General features: G+C 39.8%; 1 protein-coding gene across 2 annotated transcripts in view; it reads right to left on the bottom strand.

Moving 5' to 3' along the window:
* The window catches only part of DENND4A (DENN domain containing 4A), an 858,339-nt gene that overhangs the window by 175,778 nt on the left and 657,699 nt on the right, over window positions 1-24,862 (bottom strand). For both annotated transcript variants that reach the window (XM_053718534.1, XM_053718535.1), the window contains exon 27: window positions 16,172-16,346. In XM_053718534.1, coding sequence (XP_053574509.1) covers window positions 16,172-16,346 — 175 coding nt within the window. The remainder of the gene's footprint in view (window positions 1-16,171; window positions 16,347-24,862) is intronic.

Here is a 24,862-nt window from a genome sequence, read left to right as displayed (position 1 = left end):
AAAAGTACTAAAGGAAATTTTATCTGCATTAATAAGTTTGTCATGACATGCAATACAAACAACAGCTGGAGAAACAGATACCAAAAGTTTATAGCAGATACACTTAGCTACTTAGCTTGGTAGCTCCAGCACTGGGCAGCGATTTTCCTGAAGAATCTTCTGACTCAGTTGCAACGTGGAACATCTTGCAATATGTAAAAGAAAAAACAACATATAAAGCAAAATTGATCAAATTCCTTAAATGACAGTTTCAGGAATGGGAAAAAAATGCCAGTGAACAAGCTTCTAGCAACCAGAAGCAATAAATAATGAGACTTAAATAATGTGGAGACAAAAATGACGCCCATATTTTTTAGTGCCAAAAAAGACGCCCACATTATTTGGTGCCAAAAATGACGCCACATCCGGAACGCCGACACTTTTGACGCAAAAAAACGTCAAAAAATGACGCAACTTCCGGCGACACGTATGACGCCGGAAACAGAAAAAAAAATTTGCGCCAAAAAAGTCCACGCCAAGAATGACGCAATAAAATGAAGCATTTTCAGCCCCTGCGAGCCTAACAGCCCACAGGGAAAAAAGTCAAATTTTTTAAGGTAAGAAAAAATGATTGAAACAAATGCATTTATCCCAAGTATGAAACTGACTGTCTGAAAATAAGGAATGTTGAACATCCTGAGTCAAGGCAAATAAATGTTTGAATACATATATTTAGAACTTTATATAAAAGTGCCCAACCATAGCTTAGAGTGTCACAGAAAATAAGATTTACTTACCCCAGGACACTCATCTACATGTAGTAGAAAGCCAAACCAGTACTGAAACGAAAATCAGCAGAGGTAATGGTATATATATAAGAGTATATCGTCGATCTGAAAAGGGAGGTAAGAGATGAATCTCTACGACCGATAACAGAGAACCTATGAAATAGACCCCGTAGAAGGAGATCATTCCATTCAAATAGGCAATACTCTCCTCACATCCCTCTGACATTCACTGCACGCTGAGAGGAAAACCGGGCTCCAACTTGCTGCGGAGCGCATATCAACGTAGAATCTAGCACAAACTTACTTCACCACCTCCATAGGAGGCAAAGTTTGTAAAACTGAATTGTGGGTGTGGTGAGGGGTGTATTTATAGGCATTTTAAGGTTTGGGAAACTTTGCCCCTCCTGGTAGGAATGTATATCCCATACGTCACTAGCTCATGGACTCTTGCTAATTACATGAAAGAAATATAATTTATGTAAGAACTTACCTGATAAATTCATTTCTTTCATATTGGCAAGAGTCCATGAGCTAGTGACATATGGGATATACAATCCTACCAGGAGGGGCAAAGTTTCCCAAACCTCAAAATGCCTATAAATACACCCCTCACCACACCCACAATTCAGTTTAACGAAAAGCCAAGCAGTGGGGTGATAAAGAAAGGAGTAGAAAGCATCAACAAAGGAAATTTGGAAATAATTGTGCTTTATACAAAAAATAATAACCACCTTCTCCAAACAATCCCCATTTCCCTCCCTAAACTATTACTTACACACCTTCAGAGAAATATACACACCTTTATTTGGGGTAAATCCAGACCACGAATTAATGCGACTACCATGCACAGGCCAGTGGGGGAGGGAGGTCTGGGAGTACCGAAAATAGAATCCTACTACTACGCAACAGTACTGCAATATATACTAGACTGGCACCTGAAAAATGATGATAAGGCGTGGGTGTCGTTGGACTCCCAAATTATTAGAGCCCCTAAGCCAGGCTCCATATGCTGGATTAACAAAAGTCTCAGACCTACAATATGTCACACATCCTTTTTCTACAAACATATATTTGAAACATGGGATTCTCTAGTTCAGAAACATCCGCGGCTCTCTTCACCATACTCCCCCCTCACACCAATCTCACGAAATATGGAACTTATAGGAGGTTATGAACCCCTGCAAAATACAAGAGTCACATGGGAACTACCAGATTCAGTGCCAATTATTAGTTTATTGGATAACCAAACACTTAAGCCCAAACAGAGTATGACAACCATAATGAATGGTGTCTTTACCTCATGGTTAAAATACAGTCAACTTTCACATTTCCTACACAGTGTACATTACCGTAAAGATCTGATAAGATCCCCTACCAAATTCGAGCACCTATGCCTTACGACAACACCTGTTAATGGAACTCTCTCCATTGCCAAGAAAGTGCTAGAGAGTGCCACACAATCCCGTCTACCGACATACACATCACACTGGCAACGGGACCTAGACATTCAACTAGACGAGGAAGCTTGGAAAAAAATATTTCTTAACACCTCTAAGTCCTCAACATCCACAAAACTAATAGAAATGAATTTCAAAATTTTAACGAGATGGTATCTTACACCTCATAGACTCCATAAAATTTATCCGGTCTTCACACCATTATGCTGGAGGGGGTGCAACGGAAAAGGTACCATGGCACATATATGGTGGCATTGCCCCAAGATAGTTCCATTCTGGAATATAGTTGAACACTTGCTGTGTGAAATAGTCGGTTCAGAATGCGCATTAACACCTATCATAGCACTATTAAACTACCCCTCGAATTGTAGGTGTAAAATTAGACACAATCTGATACAAATTTGCCTGAATAGTGCTCGGGCGCTAATAGCTTTAAATTGGAAATCAGCACATATCCCAACGAAACAACAGTGGCTCGCGAGAATTGCTGAGACCCTACCTTTAGAACAGTATGGCTATTTTAAGAGATACCAGTTATCTATGTTCCTAGATATGAAACTCTATTGGGACTCCATACAAAAATAGATAGAATCGTGCGGTGTAACGAGCAATCCCACATACTTTTCTTCCCTGTCCTATCACTAAATGAAACTAGAGTGAACATAGCCCCTACTCTGCTTCAATACTGTATACACTACATGAATACTCATATGTCAGGTGGCCCTGGTATTGTAACCCATACTATTTACTGGAAACAAATGTTATTATAAGGTTTATTAAGTTTAATATTGTTCTTTGTTTTGTTGTGGTTCTATCTCTAAATGCGACAATGGTGCAAATAAGGATACCGACTTATGACTGCAATGTATAGGTACTTACCAATTAGAACGTAAAGATGAGTAGAACTATCAAGAGACTCTAATACAAAAACACTGGTGGTTTTATGGTTATAATTGTATAAGAGACTTTCCTTTCCCACCAAATAGTGTACCCTGTGCAAAGTACGTACATAATTTTGCACCATTATGTCAAAATTTTTCTATCACTGTTATCATTGTATTGAAAACCAATAAAAATTATTTGAAAAAAAATAAAATAATAACCACCATAAAAAGGGTGGGCCTCATGGACTCTTGCCAATATGAAAGAAATGAATTTATCAGGTAAGTTCTTACATAAATTATGTTTTCTTTCATGTAATTGGCAAGAGTCCATGAGCTAGTGACATATGGGATATCAATACCCAAGATGTGGAGTCTTCCACTCAAGAGTCACTAGAGAGGAAGGGAATAAAAATAAAAACAGCCATATTTCGCTGAAAAAATTAATCCACAACCCAAAAAAATAAGTTTATTTTCATTTTTGAAAGAAAAAAACTTAAATCAAAAAGCAGAAGAATCAAACTGAAACAGCTGCCTGAAGAACTTTTCTACCAAAAACTGCTTCCGAAGAAGCAAATACATCAAAACTGTAGAATTTAGTAAATGTATGCAAAGAGGACCAAGTCGCCGCTTTGCAAATCTGATCAACTGAAGCTTCATTCTTAAAAGCCCACGAAGTGGAGACTGATCTAGTAGAATGAGCTGTAATTCTGAGGCAGGGCCTGACCCGACTCCAAATAAGCTTGATGAATCAAAAGTTTCAACCAAGAAGCCAAGGAAATAGCAGAAGCCTTCTGACCTTTCCTAGGACCAGAAAATAAAACAAATAGACTGGAAGTCTTCCTGAAATCTTTAGTAGCTTCCACATAATATTTCAAAGCTCTTACCACATCCAAAGAATGTAAGGATCTCTCCAAAGAATTCTTAGGATTACGACACAGGGAAGGGACAACAATTTCTCTACTAATGTTGTTAGAATTCAAAACCTTAGGTAAAAATTTAAAAGAAGTCTGCAAAACTGCATTATCCTGATGAAAAATCAGAAAAGGAGACTCACAAGAAAGAGCAGATAGCTCAGAAACTCTTCTAGCAGAAGAGATAGCCAAAAGGAACAACACTTTCCAGGAAAGTAGTTTAATGTCCAAAGAATGCATAGGCTCAAATGGAGGAGCCTGTAAAGCCTTCAGAACCAAAATAAGACTCCAAGGAGGAGAAATTGATTTAATGACAGGCTTAATACGAACTAAAGCCTGTACAAAACAGTGAATATCAGGAAGTATAGCAATCTTTCTGTGAAATAAAACCAAAAGAGCGGAGATTTGTCCTTTCAAGGAACTTGCAGACAAACCATCCTGAAGGAACTGCAAAATTCTAGGAATTCGAAAAGAATGCCAGGAGAATTTATGAGAAGAACACCATGAAATGTAAGTCTTCCAAACTCTATAATAAATCTTTCTAGAGACAAATTTACGAGCTTGTAACATAGTATTAATCACTGAGTCAGAGAAACCTCTATGACTTAGAACTAAGCGTTCAATTTCCATACCTTCAAATTTAATGATTTGAGTCCCTGATGGAAAAACGGACCTTGAGATAGTAGGTCCGGCCGTAACGGAAGTGGCCAAGGCGGGCAACTGTACATCCGAACCAGATCCGCATACCAAAACCTGTGTGGACATGCTGGAGCCACCAGCAACACAAAAGACTGTTCCATGATGATTTTAGAGATCACTCTTGGAAGGAGAACTAGAGGCGGGAAGATGTAAGCAGGTTGATAACACCAAGGAAGTGTCAGCGCATCCACTGCTTCCACCTGAATATCCCTGGACCTGGACAGGTATCTGGGAAGTTTCTTGTTTAGATGAGAGGCCATGAGATCTATCTCTGGAAGATTCCACATCTGAACAATCTGAGAAAACACATCTGGATGGAGAGACCACTCCCCTGGATGTAAAGTCTGGCGGCTGAGATAATCCGCCTCCCAATTGTCTACGCCTGGGATATGCACCACAGAGATTAGACAGGAGCTGGATTCCGCCCAAGCAAGTATCCGAGATACTTCTTTCATAGCTTGGGGACTGTGAGTCCCACCCTGATGATTGACATAAGCCACAGTTGTGATATTGTCTGTCTGAAAACAAATGAACAGTTCTCTGTAGCAGAGGCCAGAACTGAAGAGCCCTGAGAATTGCACGGAGTTCTAAAATATTTATTGGTAATCTCGCCTCTTGAGATTTCCAAACCCCTTGTGCTGTCAGAGATCCCCAAACAACTCCCCAACCTGAAAGACTCGCATCTGTTGTGATCACAGTCCAGGTTGGGCGAACAAAAGAAGCCCCTTGAACCAAACGATGGTGATCTATCCACCATGTCAGAGAGTGTCGTACATTGGGATTCAAGGATATTAATTGTTATATCTTTGTATAATCCCTGCACCATTGATTCAGCATACAAAGCTGTAAAGGTCTCATGTGAAAACGAGCAAAGGGGATTGCGTCCGATGCTGCAGTCATGAGACCTAAAACTTCCATGCACATAGCCACTGAAGGGAATGACTGAGATTGAAGGAGCCGGCATGCTGCGACCAATTTTAAACGTCTCTTGTCTGTTAGAGACAGAGTCATGGACACTGAATCTATCTGGAAGCCTAAAAAGGTGACCCTTGTCTGAGGAAACTTTTTGGTAAATTGATCCTCCAACCATGTTTCCGAAGAAACAACACTAGTTGATTTGTGTGAGATTCTGCAGTATGTAAAGACTGAGCTAGTACCAAGATATCGTCCAATTAAGGAAACACCGCAATACCCTGTTCTCTGATTACAGATAGTAGGGCACCCAGAACCTTTGAAAAGATTCTTGGAGCTGTTGCTAGGCCAAATGGAAGACCAACAAATTGGTAATGCTTGTCTAGAAAAAGAGAATCTCAGAAACTGAAAGTGTTCTGGATGAATCGAATATGAAGGTATGCATCCTGCAAGTCTTTTGTGGACATATAATGTCCTTGCTGAACAAAAGGCAGAATAGTCCTTATAGTCACCATCTTGAAAGTTGGTACTCTTACATAACGATTCAAAATTTTTAGATCCAGAACTGGTCGGAATACATTTTCTTTCTTTGGTACAATGAATAGGTTTGAATAAAACCCCAAACCTTGTTCCTGAGGAGGAACTGGCATGATTACCCCTGAAGACTCCAGATCTGAAACACACTTCAGAAAAGCCTGAGCTTTTACTGGATTTACAGGGATGCGTGAGAGAAAAAATCTTCTCACAGGAGGTCTTACTTTGAATCCTATTCGATACCCCTGAGAGACAATGCTCTGAATCCAATGATTTTGGACAGATTTTATCCAAAAATCCTTGAAAAACCTTAATCTGCCCCCTACCAGCTGAGCTGGAATGAGGGCAGCACCTTCATGCGGACTTAGGGGCAGACTTTGGTTTCCTAAATGGCTTGGATTTATTCCAATTAGAGGAAGGCTTCCAATTGCAAGCAGATTCCTTGGGGGAAGGATTGAGTTTTTGTTCTTTATTCTGACGAAAGGAACGAAAACGGTTAGAAGCCTTAGATTTACCCTTAGATTTTTTATCCTGAGGCAAGAAAACTCCTTTTCCCCCAGTGATAGTTGAAATAATAGAATCCAACTGAGAACCAAATAAATTATTACCTTGGAAAGAAAGAGATAGTAATCTAGATTTAGATGTCATATCAGCATTCCAAGATTTAAGCCACAAAGCTCTTCTAGCTAATACAGCTAAAGACATGGATCTAACATCAATTTTGATAATATAAAAAAAAGGCATCACAAATAAAATGATTAGCATGTTGCAGTAAGCGAACAACGCTAGATATGTCAGAATCCAATTCGTGTTGCGCTAAATTTTCCAACCAGAAAGTTGATGCAGCCGCAACATCAGCCAAAGAAATAGCAGGTCTGAGAAGATGACCTGAATATAAATAGGCCTTCCTTAGATAAGATTCAAGCTTCCTATCTAAAGGATCCTTAAAGGAAGTGCTATCTTCCATAGGAATAGTGGTACGTTTAGCAAGAGTAGAAATAGCCCCATCAACTTTGGGGATTTTTCCCCAAAACTTTATAGATTTTGCTGGTAAAGGATACAATTTTTTAAACCTTGAAGAAGGAATAAAATAACTGCCTGGCTTATTCCATTCCCTAGAAATCATATCAGAAATAGCCTCAGGAATGGGAAAACCCCTGGGGAAACAACAGGAGGTTTAAAAACAGCATTTAAACGTTTATTAGACTGAACGTCAATAGGACTGGTTACCTCAATATCCAAAGTAATTAACACTTCTTTTAATAAAGAACGCATATAATCCATTTTAAATAAGTAAGTAGATTTGTCAGTGTCAATGTCTGAGGAAGGATCTTCTGTTTCAGATAGATCCTCATCAGAAGAGGATGAATTATTATGTTGTTGGTCATTTAAAATTTCATCAGCTAAATGAGAAGTTTTAAATGACCTTTTACGTTTATTAGAAGGTGGAAATGCAGACAAAGCCTTCATAATAGAATCAGAAACAAATTCTTTAAAATTTACAGGTATATCATGCACATTAGAAGTTGAAGGAACTACAGCTGGCAATGTACTATTACTGATGGAAACACTATCTGCATGTAAAAGTTTATCATGACAACTATTACAAATGACATTCGGTGGAATAATTTCTACAACTTTACAACAAATGCACTTAGCTTTGGTAGAACCGATGTCAGGCAGCAATGTTCCAGCAGAAACTTCTGAGGCAGGATCAGATTGGGACATCTTGCACAATGTAAGAGAAAAAACAACATATAAAGCAAAATTATCTATTTCCTTATATGACAGTTTCAGGAATGGGAAAAAATGCAATAGCATAGGCCTATGAAAGCAAAAAGCAAGAGGCAAACACACAAGGGGTATTGAAATAAAGAAAAAAATTTGGCGCCAAGTATGACGCACAACGTAACGTAAAGTCTTTTTTGGTGCCAAAAATGACCGGAAATGACACACTTGCGTCACTAATGACGCCGCCGTGTGAAAGGTCTCGGCGTCACATATGAAGCCGGAAATGACGAAGTTGCGTCATAAACGTAATTTTTCGCGCCAAACATTTTTTTTGCGCCAAGAATGACGCAATAAAGTTTAGCATTTGACGCACCCGCGGGCCTAATATCCGCAATTACAAGAAGTAGTCAATTGAAAAAAGACTAAACCCCAGGTAAGAAATAAATTTCTTAAAAATGTTTACATTCCCAAAAATGAAACTGACAGTCTGCAGAAGGAAATACATGAACCTGACTCATGGCAAATATAAGTACCTGGGCATTAGAAGGAGGAAAAGCGCATAATGTTTTTAACCAATTAGAAAATATTCAGGTGTTCTTAAAGGCAGGGAGCACAGACACACAACAGGCTATGATTACGGCTAACAGCCGAAACGCGTAAGCCCGTGTGCTGCGCTCTTTCCCCAAAACAAGTGGCTAGGCTGTCACATATTTCTATTTTTGAATTTTTTGAATTTTAAAAATACATTCAATAAATCGTCAAATTTTTACGGAGTGTGGTTGTGTCTTTTTTTCCTTGAAATATAAGTACAATACATATATTTAGAACTTTATATAAATGCATAAAGTGCCAAACCATAGCTGAGAGTGTCTTAAGTAATGAAAATATACTTACCAAAAGACACCCATCCACATATAGCAGATAGCCAAACCAGTACTAAAACAGTTATTAGTAGAGGTAATGGTAAATTGAGAGTATATCGTCAATCTGAAAAGGGAGGTAGGAGATGAATCTCTACGACCGATAACAGAGAACCTATGAAATAGACCGCCGTTAGGGAAATCATCGTATTCAAATAAGTTATACTCCCTTCACGTCCCTCTGACATTCGCTGTACTCTGAGAGGAATCGGGCTTCAACAATGCTGAGAAGCGCATATCAACGTAGAAATCTTAGCACAAACTTACTTCACCACCTCCATAGGAGGCAAAGTTTGTAAAACTGAATTGTGGGTGTGGTGAGGGGTGTATTTATAGGCATTTTGAGGTTTGGGAAACTTTGCCCCTCCTGGTAGGATTGTATATCCCATATGTCACTAGCTCATGGACTCTTGCCAATTACATGAAAGAAATACCCATTACAGGACTATTCAAATCTTCTGACACTTCTCTGCCACCTTCTATAGTGACGAAAGGCAAAGAATGACTGGGGGATAGGGAAAGTGGGAGGGATATTTAAGCTTTTGGCTGGGGTGTCTTTTGCCTCCACCTGGTGGCCAGGTGTTGTATTCCCCAACAGTAAGGAATGAAGTTGTGGACTCTCCCTGCCTTATGGAAGGAAATCTGAATAATCAGAACTGTATTTATCTGATAAGACAAAGGCTCAGGGGGCCCTGAGGAAATGTGATGCATAAGTTTTCATCTACTTAAAGGGATATTAAACCCAAAAATTTTCTTTCATGATTCAGATAGGGGACACAATTTTTAAAAAGTTTCCAATTTACTTCTATTATCAATTTTTTTTCATTCTCATATTATTTGTTGAAGAGATACCTAGGTAGGTAGCGTGCACATGCCTGAATTACTACACAACAGGAAATAGTGCTGCCATCTAGTGTCCCTGCTAATGTATAACATTGTTTCAAAACTGCTGCTATATAGTGCTGCAGACACGTGCACACTCTTGAGCTTACATTTCTGCTTTTCCACAAAGGATTACAAGTAAATTAGAAAGTTTTTTAAAATGTTATCGTCTATCTAAATCATGAAAGAAAAAAAAATTGGTTTTATGTCCCTTTAACTGCAAATGGCTTCAATGCACTATATATATATATATATATATATATATATATATATATATATATATATATATATATATATAGTCATATTTCTGTGAATGGCCTTGTTCTTTGAGTATCCTTTGTTTCCTTTTGCTCTTGCACCTATATCGACACAACCACTTCCTATAAATAATGAACTCACCCTTATCTAATTGCTTGGTATTTGTGCCGCTTACTCTGAGCAACTGCACTCAAGCTCCAAGACAGACTCTGATTTGGAATCTTTCTGAACTACGGCTCCCAGCATCTTTCGTGTGACGTCACACGCCACCGGAAGTGCACTCGACATCGTCTCTCTGCTAAACTGTTAGCCGCATCTAGCTGCAGACAACTTTGCTATTTTGAACTGGACTTTACTCCACTAAGCAAACTTCATCCTTACCGGTAAGCGACCATACAAACTGATACTTAGGAGTCATACCGGACCTCATCTGAAATAATAATTGTGATTATGTCATTCATTCAAACATATGTTTTTCAATCTGTTGTTACTGGATACTAGATGAGACAAATTACCTACTGTTGATATTTATTAGTTAAATACTTACACAAAGCAATCTCTCCTAGCTTAGTTAGGAATTCTACAAAGCTGGCATATTAACTATTTTTCTTGCAAGAACTAGGGCTTTATGATATCATTAACATTCACTCAATTATTGGTTATGCTGTTTTTACCCTGTGCAAAGAAGTAATATTCTCCCATCTCAGAAGTAAAACAGCATTACCGCATATTATCTGAAAGGGGATTGTAGAGACACCACTATTACCACATTCCTATTCACCTATGTGGAAGTGCTCTCCATCACCCATCCAACACATACAAATTTAACCTGCAGCTGTGGTCCTTATCTACCTTTATCTTCTTTTTTCTCAAATTAGGGGATTAATCATTACACTAATACCAAGCCTTGAATATGGACCCAGCAGGATTAATCAGCCATGTGGAGGCACTCACACTGACTGTAGAAAATTTAACAAAAGGAATGACTGCCTTACAAACTGAGAACACCTCTCTTAAACAGTACATTAATGACAAAATTGACACATTAAAGGTTACATTAAGTACCCATGAACCACAGCCCAATCCTCCTCAACCTTTTTCAGGTAACCGCAATGAATTTAGAGAATTTAAAAATTCCTGTTACCTATACTTCCAGTTAAAACCGAAAACTTACCCCAATGACCACTTAAAAGTCTTGACCACTATTTCTTATTTACGGGGAGAACCACGCATATGGGCTAATTTTTTCTTTGAGACTGATGACCCAATTCTCTTTTCACTTGAACAATTCTTTAAAGCTATGGCACAACTCTATGACGACCCATTTAAACAGCTCTCAGCTGAAACTGCTATGCGTTCTCTACGCCAAAACAAAAGACAAGTCGAGGATTATATAACAGATTTTAAAAAATACGCAGCTGATACTCTCTGGAATGACTTGTCCTTGAGAAATCAATTTCGCCTGGGCTTGTCTGACAGCCTTAAAGACGAACTTGCTAGACAACCATTACCTGACACCCTTGACAAACTTATAGACCTATCCATAACCTTAGATAGACGTATTAGAGAACGACGATCTGAAAGACGTTACCCAGACACAGTACAGAAACACCCACAAGTCTACCACACTCCCATTCTGCCATCCAAAACTATCACCAAGTCATCATCTGTGCCAATGGAACTTGGTTTTATAAGAGGACCTTTAACCCCACAGGAAAAACTCAGGCGTAAGGCTAACAACTTATGCATGTACTGTGGCGGATTAGACCATACCATCAGAGATTGTACCCAATTGCAACGCAAGAATGGTAAGCATAGGATGGTACAAATATGTTTGTCCTTAAAACACTCACCAACTAACCATTGCTCTCTACCTATTCTGTTGCAGTGGGAACATCAGCGACTGCAGACCCAGGCAATACTTGATTCTGGTGCCAGCCACAATTACATTGACTTTGACTATGTACACTTAAATAAAATACCGTTACTTAAAAAATTAAAACCAAGTCTCCTTCGTTTTGTAGATGGTAAAGAAATTTCCACTGGTCCAATAACACATCATACCATTCCACTACGCATAACCACTGATACACATCATACAGAATTTGCCTCTTTTGATGTAATACCTTCACCCCTTTTCCCTGTGATTTTAGGGATTCAGTGGTTTAAAAAACATGATCCCACTATTGTTTGGTCTAAATCTACCGTTTCATTTGATTCCTCCTATTGTAAAGACAATTGCCTATACCATGAACAGTTGCTTCTCACTGAACCTGTCACTGTACCCCAAGAATATATCCAATTCACTGACGTTTTTAGTAAAAAGGACTCAGAGGTTCTACCACCCCATAGGACATATGACTGTCCCATAGACCTACTACCAGGTGTAGATATACCCTATGGCCATATATTTCCCCTGTCTGATTCTGAACTACAACATCTCAAGACTTACTTAAAAGAAAACTTAGAAAAGGGTTTCATACGTCCCTCTACCTCTCCTGCTGGTGCGGGCATATTCTTTGTTAGAAACAAAGACCAATCTCTCAGACCTATCATCGACTACAGAGAATTAAATAAACGTACCATAAAAAACAGATACCCTCTACCCTTAATTCCTCAACTAATAGATAGATTGAAAGATGCTTCTTTCTACACGAAATTAGACCTCAGAGGAGCCTATAATTTAGTTAGAATCAAATCAGGACATGAATGGTTAACAGCTTTCCGTACTCGCTATGGTTTATATGAATACACAGTAATGCCTTTTGGTCTGTGTAATGCCCCTGCCACATTTCAATATTTTATCAATGATATATTCAGAGACTTACTAGATCTTTTCGTAGTAATTTACCTTGATGACATTTTGATATATTCTCCCACTCTCAAGGAGCATATAAAACACGTCAAAATTGTCTTAACACGCCTTAGAGAAAATTCCCTCTATGTGAAGTTAGAAAAGTGTATTTTTCACTCAAAAAGGATCAATTTCTTAGGTTATGAAATCACCCCAGATGGAATACAAATGGAAGGTAATAAGGTATCAGCCATTCTCAAATGGCCAGCTCCGACAACTAAGAGGGATGTCCAGAGGTTTATGGGCTTTGCCAATTTCTATCGCAAATTTATAAAAGATTTTGCTGCCCTAACCAGACCACTAACCAACCTCACCAAAAAGGAGGGAAGGTTCATATGGAATGAACAATTACAACAAATCTTTGACTTTTTAAAAGCTGCATTTACTTCAGCTCCAATTTTACGATTTCCCAATCCCAAACTCCAGTTTATCCTTGAGGTAGACGCCTCAAATTATGCACTTGGAGCTATATTATCCCAAAGACAAACTAGTTCCGAACCCTTACATCCAGTTGCCTTCTATTCCAGGGTTATGACCTCTCCTGAATTAAACTATCCGATAGGAGATAAGGAACTACTGGCAATTAAGGCTTCATTGGAACATTGGAGACACTTACTCGAAGGTACTGAAATACCAATCTTGATATATACTGATCACAAAAATTTGGAGTACCTCAAAAGCAATAGGACTCTCTCTGCACGACAGGTACGTTGGAATTTATTCCTTGCCCGTTTTAATTATCTCATCACGTATAGACCTGCTTCAAAAAATAAAAAGGCCGATGCTCTTTCTCGCCAATTTCCTCAACCTCCTATCCATCATGAAGAATCTCCTCTAATCCCTCCTGAACATTTTTTAGGACTCTCTGTAACCCATACTAAGCTCTTCAGAGATGAACAAATGAAAGATGCCACCCTACCTAAATCTGTCCTGAACCAATATCCCGATGGATTATATCATCATCATGACAAGGTTTACGTACCCCCTGTCCTTAGAGAACAAGTCTTGAACACGTTTCATGATTCACTACTTGGTGGGCATCCAGGCATCAACAAGACTCAAGAACTTCTCTCTCGTTTTTTCTGGTGGCCTAAACTTTCATCGGATACAGCAAATTATGTAAAGACTTGTAAGGTTTGTGCTGTCTCAAAATCCTCTAGGACCTCAGCTACAGGGAAATTGATACCTCTACCCACTCCGGAACGTCCTTGGTCAGATATTGCCATTGATTTCATCGTCGATCTACCAATTTCTAATAAACAGAACACTATTCTAGTAGTTGTGGATCTATTTAGTAAAATGGCTCATTTTATACCCTACCATAAACTACCTACTACACTTGAGACCGTCACTCTGCTCCTCTCTCATGTCTTCAAACTCCATGGACTTCCAACGACCATTACTTCTGATAGAGGGACTCAATTCACCAGCAGACTATGGAAAGAATTATGCCGCACTCTCCGTATCACCAGCCGCCTCAGTACTTCATTTCACCCACAGACCAATGGTCAAACAGAAAGGACTAATCAATGGATTGAGCAATACCTGCGCTGTTTCATTTCAGCTCGACAGGATAATTGGGTAGACCTCCTACCTCCTGCTGAATTTGCTTTCAACAACACCTACCACAGTTCCACCAAAGCTTCACCATTTTTTATCAACTATGGATTCCATCCCACTTTTCATTGGCAGAATTCTAACCAAAACACCTGTCCAGTGGTGAATGAACTGGTAAACACGATTTCGGATGCTTTTTCGTTAACAACTGAAAATATAAAGCTTGCCAAAGAAACATACAAACGCCACTATGATAAAAGACATACACCATCCCCAGGATATCGGATCGGTGATTACGTTTGGCTTTCTACTCGTAACCTTCGTCTACCTTTCCCTTCCAGGAAGCTTTCTTCTACTTATATAGGACCATTTCCCATTGCTAGAATAGTGAATGAGAACGCTGTCACCTTGACCTTACCATCCCAGATGAAAACTCATCCTACCTTCCATGTTTCTCTCCTAAAACCCTATCGTACTCTCCGTCACCATTCTATGCAGGATCCTCATCTACCTTCGTTACCTCTACCTCCGGATGAATATGAGGTCCACAGTATCCTTGACTCTCGCCTCTTCAGAGGCTCTCTACAGTATTTGATACATTGGAAGGGTTACCCCGACTCGGAAGATTCTTGGGAACCAGCTGCTAACCTCTCAGCTCCTCGACTCCTTGCCCAATTTCATAGCCGTCATCCTGACCGTCCTGCTCCTGATCCCCGGAGTTGATCATTTGGGGGGGGATCCTGTCATATTTCTGTGAATGGCCTTGTTCTTTGAGTATCCTTTGTTTCCTTTTGCTCTTGCACCTATATCGACACAACCACTTCCTATAAATAATGAACTCACCCTTATCTAATTGCTTGGTATTTGTGCCGCTTACTCTGAGCAACTGCACTCAAGCTCCAAGACAGACTCTGATTTGGAATCTTTCTGAACTACGGCTCCCAGCATCTTTCGTGTGACGTCACACGCCACCGGAAGTGCACTCGACATCGTCTCTCTGCTAAACTGTTAGCCGCATCTAGCTGCAGACAACTTTGCTATTTTGAACTGGACTTTACTCCACTAAGCAAACTTCATCCTTACCGGTAAGCGACCATACAAACTGATACTTAGGAGTCATACCGGACCTCATCTGAAATAATAATTGTGATTATGTCATTCATTCAAACATATGTTTTTCAATCTGTTGTTACTGGATACTAGATGAGACAAATTACCTACTGTTGATATTTATTAGTTAAATACTTACACAAAGCAATCTCTCCTAGCTTAGTTAGGAATTCTACAAAGCTGGCATATTAACTATTTTTCTTGCAAGAACTAGGGCTTTATGATATCATTAACATTCACTCAATTATTGGTTACGCTGTTTTTACCCTGTGCAAAGAAGTAATATTCTCCCATCTCAGAAGTAAAACAGCATTACCGCATATTATCTGAAAGGGGATTGTAGAGACACCACTATTACCACATTCCTATTCACCTATGTGGAAGTGCTCTCCATCACCCATCCAACACATAAAAATTTAACCTGCAGCTGTGGTCCTTATCTACCTTTATCTTCTTTTTTCTCAAATTAGGGGATTAATCATTACATATATATATATCTACATGTGTGTACATATGTATTTATGTGTTCATATGTGTATATATGTCTGTAAATATATAAATACACATATAAATACATATGTACACACAGCAATAATATTGGAAAAAATTTACATTTACCACCAAACAAAAAATGACAATAGAAAAACACAATTACTGAATTACTGATAATAATGAAAAAAAAATTCTGTGCATACCGGTGCTGCCTGAAAGTTGGTGGGGAGGCTGCCAGTAGGAACAATGTGGCTCAGTCTGTGTAATGGATTCTCATCCAACTGGCTGGATGTACTAACACTTCTAGTGATGGGTAAACTGGGACAATCTAACACACAAGATTCTTTAGTTCTCTTCCCTGTCGGAATTTCTATAGTCCTGAAAAGAGATAAAAAAAAAGTTGGTACACCTTTTGGTTAGGGCCCTAAAGTTACCAGCTTTAAATACATTTTTCATATTCTTTAATACAAAAGATTTTACCTGTTAATTAAGTATGAATATGACTTATATGTGTCAATCTTTTGCAAAAGGCAGAGAAAACATAAAAAATCAAATTTTTCTATCATAAATACTTGAACTGAAGGTGTAAAATGTTCCAATTTTTTTTATGTAATATTGTCAGGGTGCCAGAAATCAGACAGACGAGAAGTGCAAAAATAATCACACCTTTATTAATAGCAAAAAATAATAAAAAGTCCACAAGTCAAATAACAAGCCAGGAATCAAAACCAGAGCTGGTAGTCAGACGAGCCGAGTCAGGAGCCAAAGCGAAAAGTCAGACGAGCCGAGTCAGGAGCCAAAGCGAGTAGTCAGACGAGCCGGAATCAGGAACAAGGAGAACAGCAGAGTCAGGAACAAGCCAGGGATCAGGAACCAGGAGGGACGTCTGACAGCCAGGTAATACACAGGAGCTCTCACAAACAGGTCTGAGACAACGCAAGGGCAAAGCATACTGAACAGAGGCCCTTTAAATAATAAGTGATGACATCACAATTCTGAGACTGCATCCTGTCTCACACGGATGATGTACACAAGTCTGGCCATAAAAGGAAGTGCAGGAAATGAGCAGCATCACAAAGTATGCACCAGAGTCAAGAGAGGTGAGTAAAATGGATGCCAGCAGCACATGGAAAACAAAAAAGGGAAAAAACCCTGACAGTACCCTCCCCCGCTGGAGGACAAAAGGCTTATTGGGGAAACGGGCATGGAAGGCACGGAGGAGGGCGGGAGCATGAACATCAGAGGAGGGAACCCATGAACGCTCCTCCGGACCGTAGCCCCTCCAGTAAAACAAATACTGTATGCGGCCCCTGGACATACGAGAGTCAATAATGCTGCTGACCTTACACTCCTCATGGTTGTCAACAAAGATAGGACGGGGACGAGGCAACACAGTGGTAAACCGATCACAAACCAATGGTTTCAAGAGGGAGACATGAAAAACATTGGAGATGCGCATTGCAGGAGGAAGATCAAGAGCGTAGGCCACAGGATTGACCCGTCAGAGTATTTGAAAAGGACAAACATAACAGGGAGACAGTTTATTGGAAGGCACATGAAGATTCAAATTGCGGGAGAACAGCCAAACTCTCTCACCAACCTGGTAGGAAGGCGCAGGCAGACGCCTACGATCAGCCTGGAACTTTTGGCGCTGCATAGAACGATGAAGGCAATCCTGAATCTGCACCCACGTGGAACGGAGTTGCCGGAGATGCTCCTCCAAAGCCGGAATACCCTGAGACATGAATGAATCGGACAACAAGGATGGTTGAAACCCATAATTCGCCATGAACGGGGATAACTTGGAGGAAGCATTAATAGCACTATTACGAGCAAATTCTGCCCAAGGTAACAGTTCAGACCAATTATTGTGATGATCTGGGACATAGCAATGGAGGAACTGTTCCAGAGCTTGATTAGACCGTTCCGCAGCCCCATTGGATTGAGGGTGATATGCCGAGGAGAAGGAAAACTGGATCCCCATTTGAGCACAAAAGGAGCACCAACATCTGGAGACAAACTGGCTACCCCGGTCCGACACTATCTCCTTGGGTAACCCATGTAAACGGAAGACCTCCCGGGCAAAAATTGAAGTAAGCTCCTGAGCGGTAGGCAACTTCTTAAAGGGAATGCAATGTGACATTTTAGAAAAACGGTCAACCACTATAAGGATAACAGTATTGCCATTGGAAACAGGGAGGTCGACAATGAAGTCCATGGAAAAATGTGTCCAAGGACGCTCACCATTAGCAATAGGTTGAAGAAGACCCACAGGAAGACGTCGAGGAGTCTTATTCTGTGCACAAACTGAGCAGGAGGCAACATACGCAGCAAAATCAGAACGAAGACATGGCCACCAGAATTGTCGAGTGACAGACAAAATCATTTGGTTCTTGCCTGGGTGTTCTAACTACAATATTTAAATGTTGTGTAGCTGTAATAGCGGAACAACCACAGGAAAGACTTAGCCTGCAGTGTCAGTATTAATACAGCACTTTAATAGTAATGGATGATTCCCAGCAGCGGTGTAAGAGTGAAACTGAGTGTTTGCAAAGTAATACAGCAGGTAGAGGTTAGGATAACTGCTGATATAAGTATAAATGACACTATGCAAAAATATACGGCTGATATGTTCTTAGTACTTTGATTGTTGCAAAGCATAAGATATGGTTAGAATGCAGACTGGAGATTTAAGCAGCAAATGATAGAAAACAGGTTATCCAATAGATAAGCAAAGTATTGCAAGCAAGGAATGGCAGACAAATAACAATTAGCAGTTCAATACAGATTGAGATATACTTGCAAGTACTAGCAGCTGTAGTAGAATGAATCCGGTGGTTGGTGTATGTTAACACGATGAGAAGGGAGCAGTAGCAGTGTCCGTGAAAGCTACTGGAAGGTGTGAGCGTGGAACAGCGTGTAGATCCGGCTGTACAAAGTCAATCCGCTGGAAACAGGAAGTGTTCTGTAGCTGAGAACGGAGAGGAGCTGAACAGCAAAATGTGTAACAAAAGAGTCAGGTACTTTGTTCAGGATAGCGATGAAGGCAACAAGTAGCCTAATAGGTAAAAAGGCTTGAGGCTCAATATCTGTCAGCTGGAGTGGAGGAGTGTATCCTTTAACCTGTGCCAAACAAAATAATCAAGCAAAGAGGATAGCAGGAAGTGCACTTATAAAGCAAAAGAAGGTGGGGCTGAATTAAAGGGGACATTACAGACCCCCCCCTTCAGGGCATCATCACCGAGGATGCATTGGGTTTCTGAGGGTAACGTCTATGAAAAAGAGCAACAAGACGTGGAGCATGGACCAGAGAGTGCAACAACCAAGAGTCCTCCTCCTGCCCATACCCCTTCCATCGAACCAAATACTGCAGTCTCCCACGATGTATACGTGAGTCGAGGACGCTATCAACTTCATATTCCTCATGGTCCTCGACAGTAACAGGTGGTGGAGGAACACTTAAGCGCGGAAATTCTTCACAGGTTCTGTAGGGTTTGAGCAACGATATATGAAAAGAAGGATGAATCTTGTATTTCTCTGGCAGGTCCAACACAACAGTTGTTGGGTTGAGAATACGTAGAATACGGAATGGTCCGATGAATTGACTACCCAATTTCTTAGAAGGTATAACAAGTTTAAGAAATTTGGTGGAAAGCCACACTTGGTCGCCTACTTTATAATCAGGACCTGGACGATGTCTCGTGTTATAGTAGTGTTGTTGATCAGTCTTGGCTTTGTGTAAGTGAACTTTCAGTAGTTGTAGGGCATCCTGTAGATTGGCTAAGTAAGAAGTGACAGATGGTGATGCAGAATCTATTTTAGGCAGTCGGATGGTTTGAGGGTGATAACCATAAGTGGCATAGAAAGGGGTCATCTTAGTTGAGGTCGATACAGAATTATTATAAGAGAATTCGGCTAAGGCCAAATGATGGAGCCAGTCATCCTGCTGGTGTGTAATGTAGCATCTAAGATATTGTTCAAGGATACCATTCACTCGCTCAGTGAGGCCATTAGTCTGGGGGTGATATGCCGTTGAAAGTCTAGGATGTATGTTTAACAGTTTGCAAATTTCCTTCCAGAAATGGGAGGTAAACTGAGAACCACGATCTGTTATAATGACATTTGGTATCCCATGTAGTTTTACAATTTGTTTTAGGAAGGTATCAGCAGTTTGGGAGGCTGTGGGTAAACTTTTTAAAGGTATAAAGTGAGCAAGTTTCGTCAAATGGTCGACGACTACCATGATTGTGTTGTGATTTTGTGATGGTGGAAGTTCCACTATAAAATCCATGGAAATTACAGTCCAGGGAATATCAGGAATAGGAAGAGGTGTGAGATAACCTATTGGTTTTTTCCTCTCGATTTTGTATCGTGCACATGTCTCACAAGATGTGACATAATCTTGTATAGTTTTACCCATATTTGGCCACCAGAAATTCCTTTGCATTAGTTCGGTTGTTTTGGTTATACCTAAATGACCAGACAGAGGATGATCATGATAATGATCTAGGATTCTGGATCTTAATTGTTTTGGTATGTACAATTTCTGATTCATTGTGAGAAGACCGTTTGGTTCTTTGTGCAATTGAAATTGTGTAGGCAGCCTGTCACTTTCTAAAGCCTCTAAAATATCAACTTCAAGATTGTTTAAAGTTCCGATTATTTTATGAGAAGGTATCATTTGTAAAGTGTCGTCTGTGTGTGGTCTGTTATCTGACAGTCGAGAAAGGGCATCAGCTTTGAGGTTTAGTTTGCCTGGTCTGTATGTTATTAAAAAATTAAATCTATCAAAAAAAAGTGACCAACGCACTTGACGGGAAGATAATGTCTTATTCTGTCTTAAATATTGAAGGTTTTTATGATCAGTGTAGATAATGAAAGCTTTGTCAGTGCCTTCCAAGATATGCCTCCAGACCTCCAGTGCACATTTTATTGCCAGCAACTCCTTGTCACCTACTGAATAATTAACTTCAGCGGGTAACAACGTTCTGGAATAAAAGGCAATGGGGTGAGTAGGATGTTTCTCATCAGATCTTTGGGATAAAACTGCACCCAAGCCCGTGTCTGAGGCATCCACCTCCAGAATGAACTGACAAGTATGATCTGGTAAACTTAAAATTGGAGCGGTAGTAAAACAGTCTTTTAGTAAGTTAAAGGTTTGATCAGCATCTGGGGTCCACCGAAATGGAACTGCCTTTCTGGTTAGATTTGTGAGTGGTTTCACAATAGTAGAAAAGTTGTATATGAATCTACGATAAAAATTAGCGAACCCTAAAAATCTCTGTAGAGATTTCAAGTTAGTGGGTTTGGGCCAGTTCTTAATTGCCATCACTTTTTCAGGATCCATCTGTACTTTGTCAGGGGAGATAATATAACCTAAAAATTTTATTTCATGTACATGAAATAAACATTTTTCTGCCTTTGCAAATAATTTATGTTCACGAAGTCTTGTTAAGACCCACCTGACATGTTTTATGTGTTCCTGTGTATCTCTAGAATAAACCAAAATGTCATCGAGATAGATGATAACACACACATCAATTAGATCTTTGAAAATGTCATTTATAAAGTGTTGAAATGTGCCAGGGGCATTGCACAGCCCAAATGGCATAACCTTATACTCAAAGAGTCCGTACCTCGTTCTAAAAGCTGTCTTCCACTCATCCCCCTCCTTGATTCTTATTAAGTTATAGGCCCCCTTCAAATCCAATTTAGTAAAAATGGTGGCGCCATTTAAGCGTTCTAGGAGTTCGGGGATGAGTGGCAGAGGGTAACGGTTCTCTATGGTAATTGAGTTCAAGGCCCGATAATCGATGATTGGTCTTAGTGACTGATCCTTATTAGTAACAAAAAACATGCCTGCAGCTGCAGGTGAGACAGAGGGTACTATAAAGCCTTTTCTCAAGTTGTCATCTAAGTATTCCCTTAAATGTTGCAACTCCTTCTGTGAAAGTGGATAAATTTTCCCGTATGGGATTTGGGAACCAGGGATTAAATCTATGGGGCAATCGTATACCCTATGAGGAGGCAAGACCTCAGCCTCTTTTAGATCAAAGACATCAGTTAAATCATGGTATTCAGCAGGAATAGCTATGTCTACTGCTCCAAGTAACTGATAGGGGAAACAAGTGGTTTTGCAGTAATGGGAATCAAATAAAATATTAGGTTTCACCCAATTTATACTCGGGTTATGTTTTTTCAACCATGTATATCCCATAATAATAGGATGTAAAGAGTTTGGTATTACATCGAAACTGAGATATTCAGTGTGACCATGATTTGTAGTAATTAACAAAGGTATGGTGTGCTGTGTGATGGGTCCGTTATGTATGAAGGAACCGTCAATAACTTTTATAAACACAGGTGTATGCTTATCAACACAAGGTATTTTATTTACAGAAACAAACTTAGAATCTATGAAACAATCATAAGCCCCGGAGTCAATTATTGCGTCAGTCTTGATTTGTTGGAGATCCCACTGCAAAGACAGAGATAATGTGAATGATTGGTGGTCTACACTTAATTTAGGTGTGGCAGAATTTATACTAGTCAGCTTACCCTTCTTTTGTCGGTTTAAAATTGGACAGGATGAAACTGAATGATCCTTATTCGCACAATAAAGACAGAGATTAGACATGCGTCGTCTCATTTTTTCCTCAGCTGATAGAGGACCTTTAATGGCACCTATCTCCATGGGTGTTTGTTGGTGATTATGTTTTTCAGTAGTGGGGAACAATAACCTTCTAGGGGGTGTGTCTGTTGATAATTTTTCAGAGCGTCTCTCCCTAAACCTACGGTCTAAAGTGGTTGCTAGTTTCATTAATCCTTGCAATGTATCAGGCATCTCCAGCCTTGAAAGTTCATCTTTAAGTGTGTCATTAAGTCCCAATCTAAACTGATTTTTCAGGGAAATGTTATTCCATTGGGAGTCAGTTGCCCACATTTGAAAATCAGTTATAAACTCCTCAACAGGACGTTTACCCTGTTTAAGTGCTCTGAGTTTAGTTTCTGCTTGAATCTGGGTATTACTATCCTCATATAAAGCTGCCATGGAAAGAAAGAATTGATCAATGGACTCCAAAATAGGATTATTTGACTCAAATAGTCTGTTTGCCCATGACCTGGGTTCGGCAGTTAAATAAGATATGGCTGTGCAGACTTTTATTTTATCAGAACAATAGGTCCTGGGTTTCATGGTGAATAGAAGATAACAGGCATTTTTAAAGTCTCTGAATTCATTTCTTTTCCCTGAAAATAAAGCTGGTGGATTTACCTGTGGCTCTGGAGGCTCAGGGTTTTTTGGTGCAACTATGTCTTTAACCAAATTCTTTAAGGCTTTGTTCTCGGTTTGCAAATCTGTAAGTGCTCTTGCCAGATATTCAACTTTTTGATTAAGAGTATCAATTTCAGTTTTCACAGTTTGGGGATCCATTACTATTAGCAGCTATATTTTAAATTTTTTTTTTTTTTTTTTTTTTTTTTTTTTTTTTTAAGGCTTGATTATTATGTTCTAACTACAATATTTAAATGTTGTGTAGCTGTAATAGCGGAACAACCACAGGAAAGACTTAGCCTGCAGTGTCAGTATTAATACAGCACTTTAATAGTAATGGATGATTCCCAGCAGCGGTGTAAGAGTGAAACTGAGTGTTTGCAAAGTAATACAGCAGGTAGAGGTTAGGATAACTGCTGATATAAGTATAAATGACACTATGCAAAAATATACGGCTGATATGTTCTTAGTACTTTGATTGTTGCAAAGCATAAGATATGGTTAGAATGCAGACTGGAGATTTAAGCAGCAAATGATAGAAAACAGGTTATCCAATAGATAAGCAAAGTATTGCAAGCAAGGAATGGCAGACAAATAACAATTAGCAGTTCAATACAGATTGAGATATACTTGCAAGTACTAGCAGCTGTAGTAGAATGAATCCGGTGGTTGGTGTATGTTAACACGATGAGAAGGGAGCAGTAGCAGTGTCCGTGAAAGCTACTGGAAGGTGTGAGCGTGGAACAGCGTGTAGATCCGGCTGTACAAAGTCAATCCGCTGGAAACAGGAAGTGTTCTGTAGCTGAGAACGGAGAGGAGCTGAACAGCAAAATGTGTAACAAAAGAGTCAGGTACTTTGTTCAGGATAGCGATGAAGGCAACAAGTAGCCTAATAGGTAAAAAGGCTTGAGGCTCAATATCTGTCAGCTGGAGTGGAGGAGTGTATCCTTTAACCTGTGCCAAACAAAATAATCAAGCAAAGAGGATAGCAGGAAGTGCACTTATAAAGCAAAAGAAGGTGGGGCTGAATTAAAGGGGACATTACACTGGGTGACCTGCGGCTTTAGGATAGTGGTAAGTGTGCAAAAGTTTAGTTTGAAGATTCTCAGGAACAAAACACTTACCACTAGGTTTCTCAGGAGGTGCATTAGTTTGTGCAGCCAGGATCTCCTCCCCCAAGTGAGAAGTCAAATTAGTACGTATGGTAGCCAAAATATGGTCAGGAGGTATAACTGGAGTAGGTACAGACTCCTCCTTGGACAGAGGGGAAAATTGTTGAGAGAGGTCATCAGCCCTAGCATTCTTACTACCAGGCAGGTAGGAGACCACATAATTAAACCGAGACAAAAATAGCACCCATCTGGCCAGTCGGGGTGACAAATGTTTTGCTTCAGATAGATAAGTTAAATTCTTGTGGTCAGTAAGAATGAGCACTGGCACGCTAGTACCCTCGAGAAGATGCTTCCATGCCAGTAATTCCCTGTCGCCAATTTCATAATTGCACTCCGCTGGAGACAATTTCTTAGAGAAGAAACCTACATGGATGCAAGGAACCGTCAGGCGTAGGACGTTGAGACAAGAGGGCACCTACTCCAGTCTCAGACGCATCGCCCTCAAGAAC

Source organism: Bombina bombina, chromosome 6 (assembly GCF_027579735.1).
Source record: "Bombina bombina isolate aBomBom1 chromosome 6, aBomBom1.pri, whole genome shotgun sequence".
In the NCBI taxonomy this organism is placed as follows: Eukaryota; Metazoa; Chordata; class Amphibia; order Anura; family Bombinatoridae; genus Bombina; species Bombina bombina.
The sequence above is the reverse complement of the archived record's forward strand: the minus strand, read 5'-3'. Positions and strand labels throughout refer to the sequence as shown.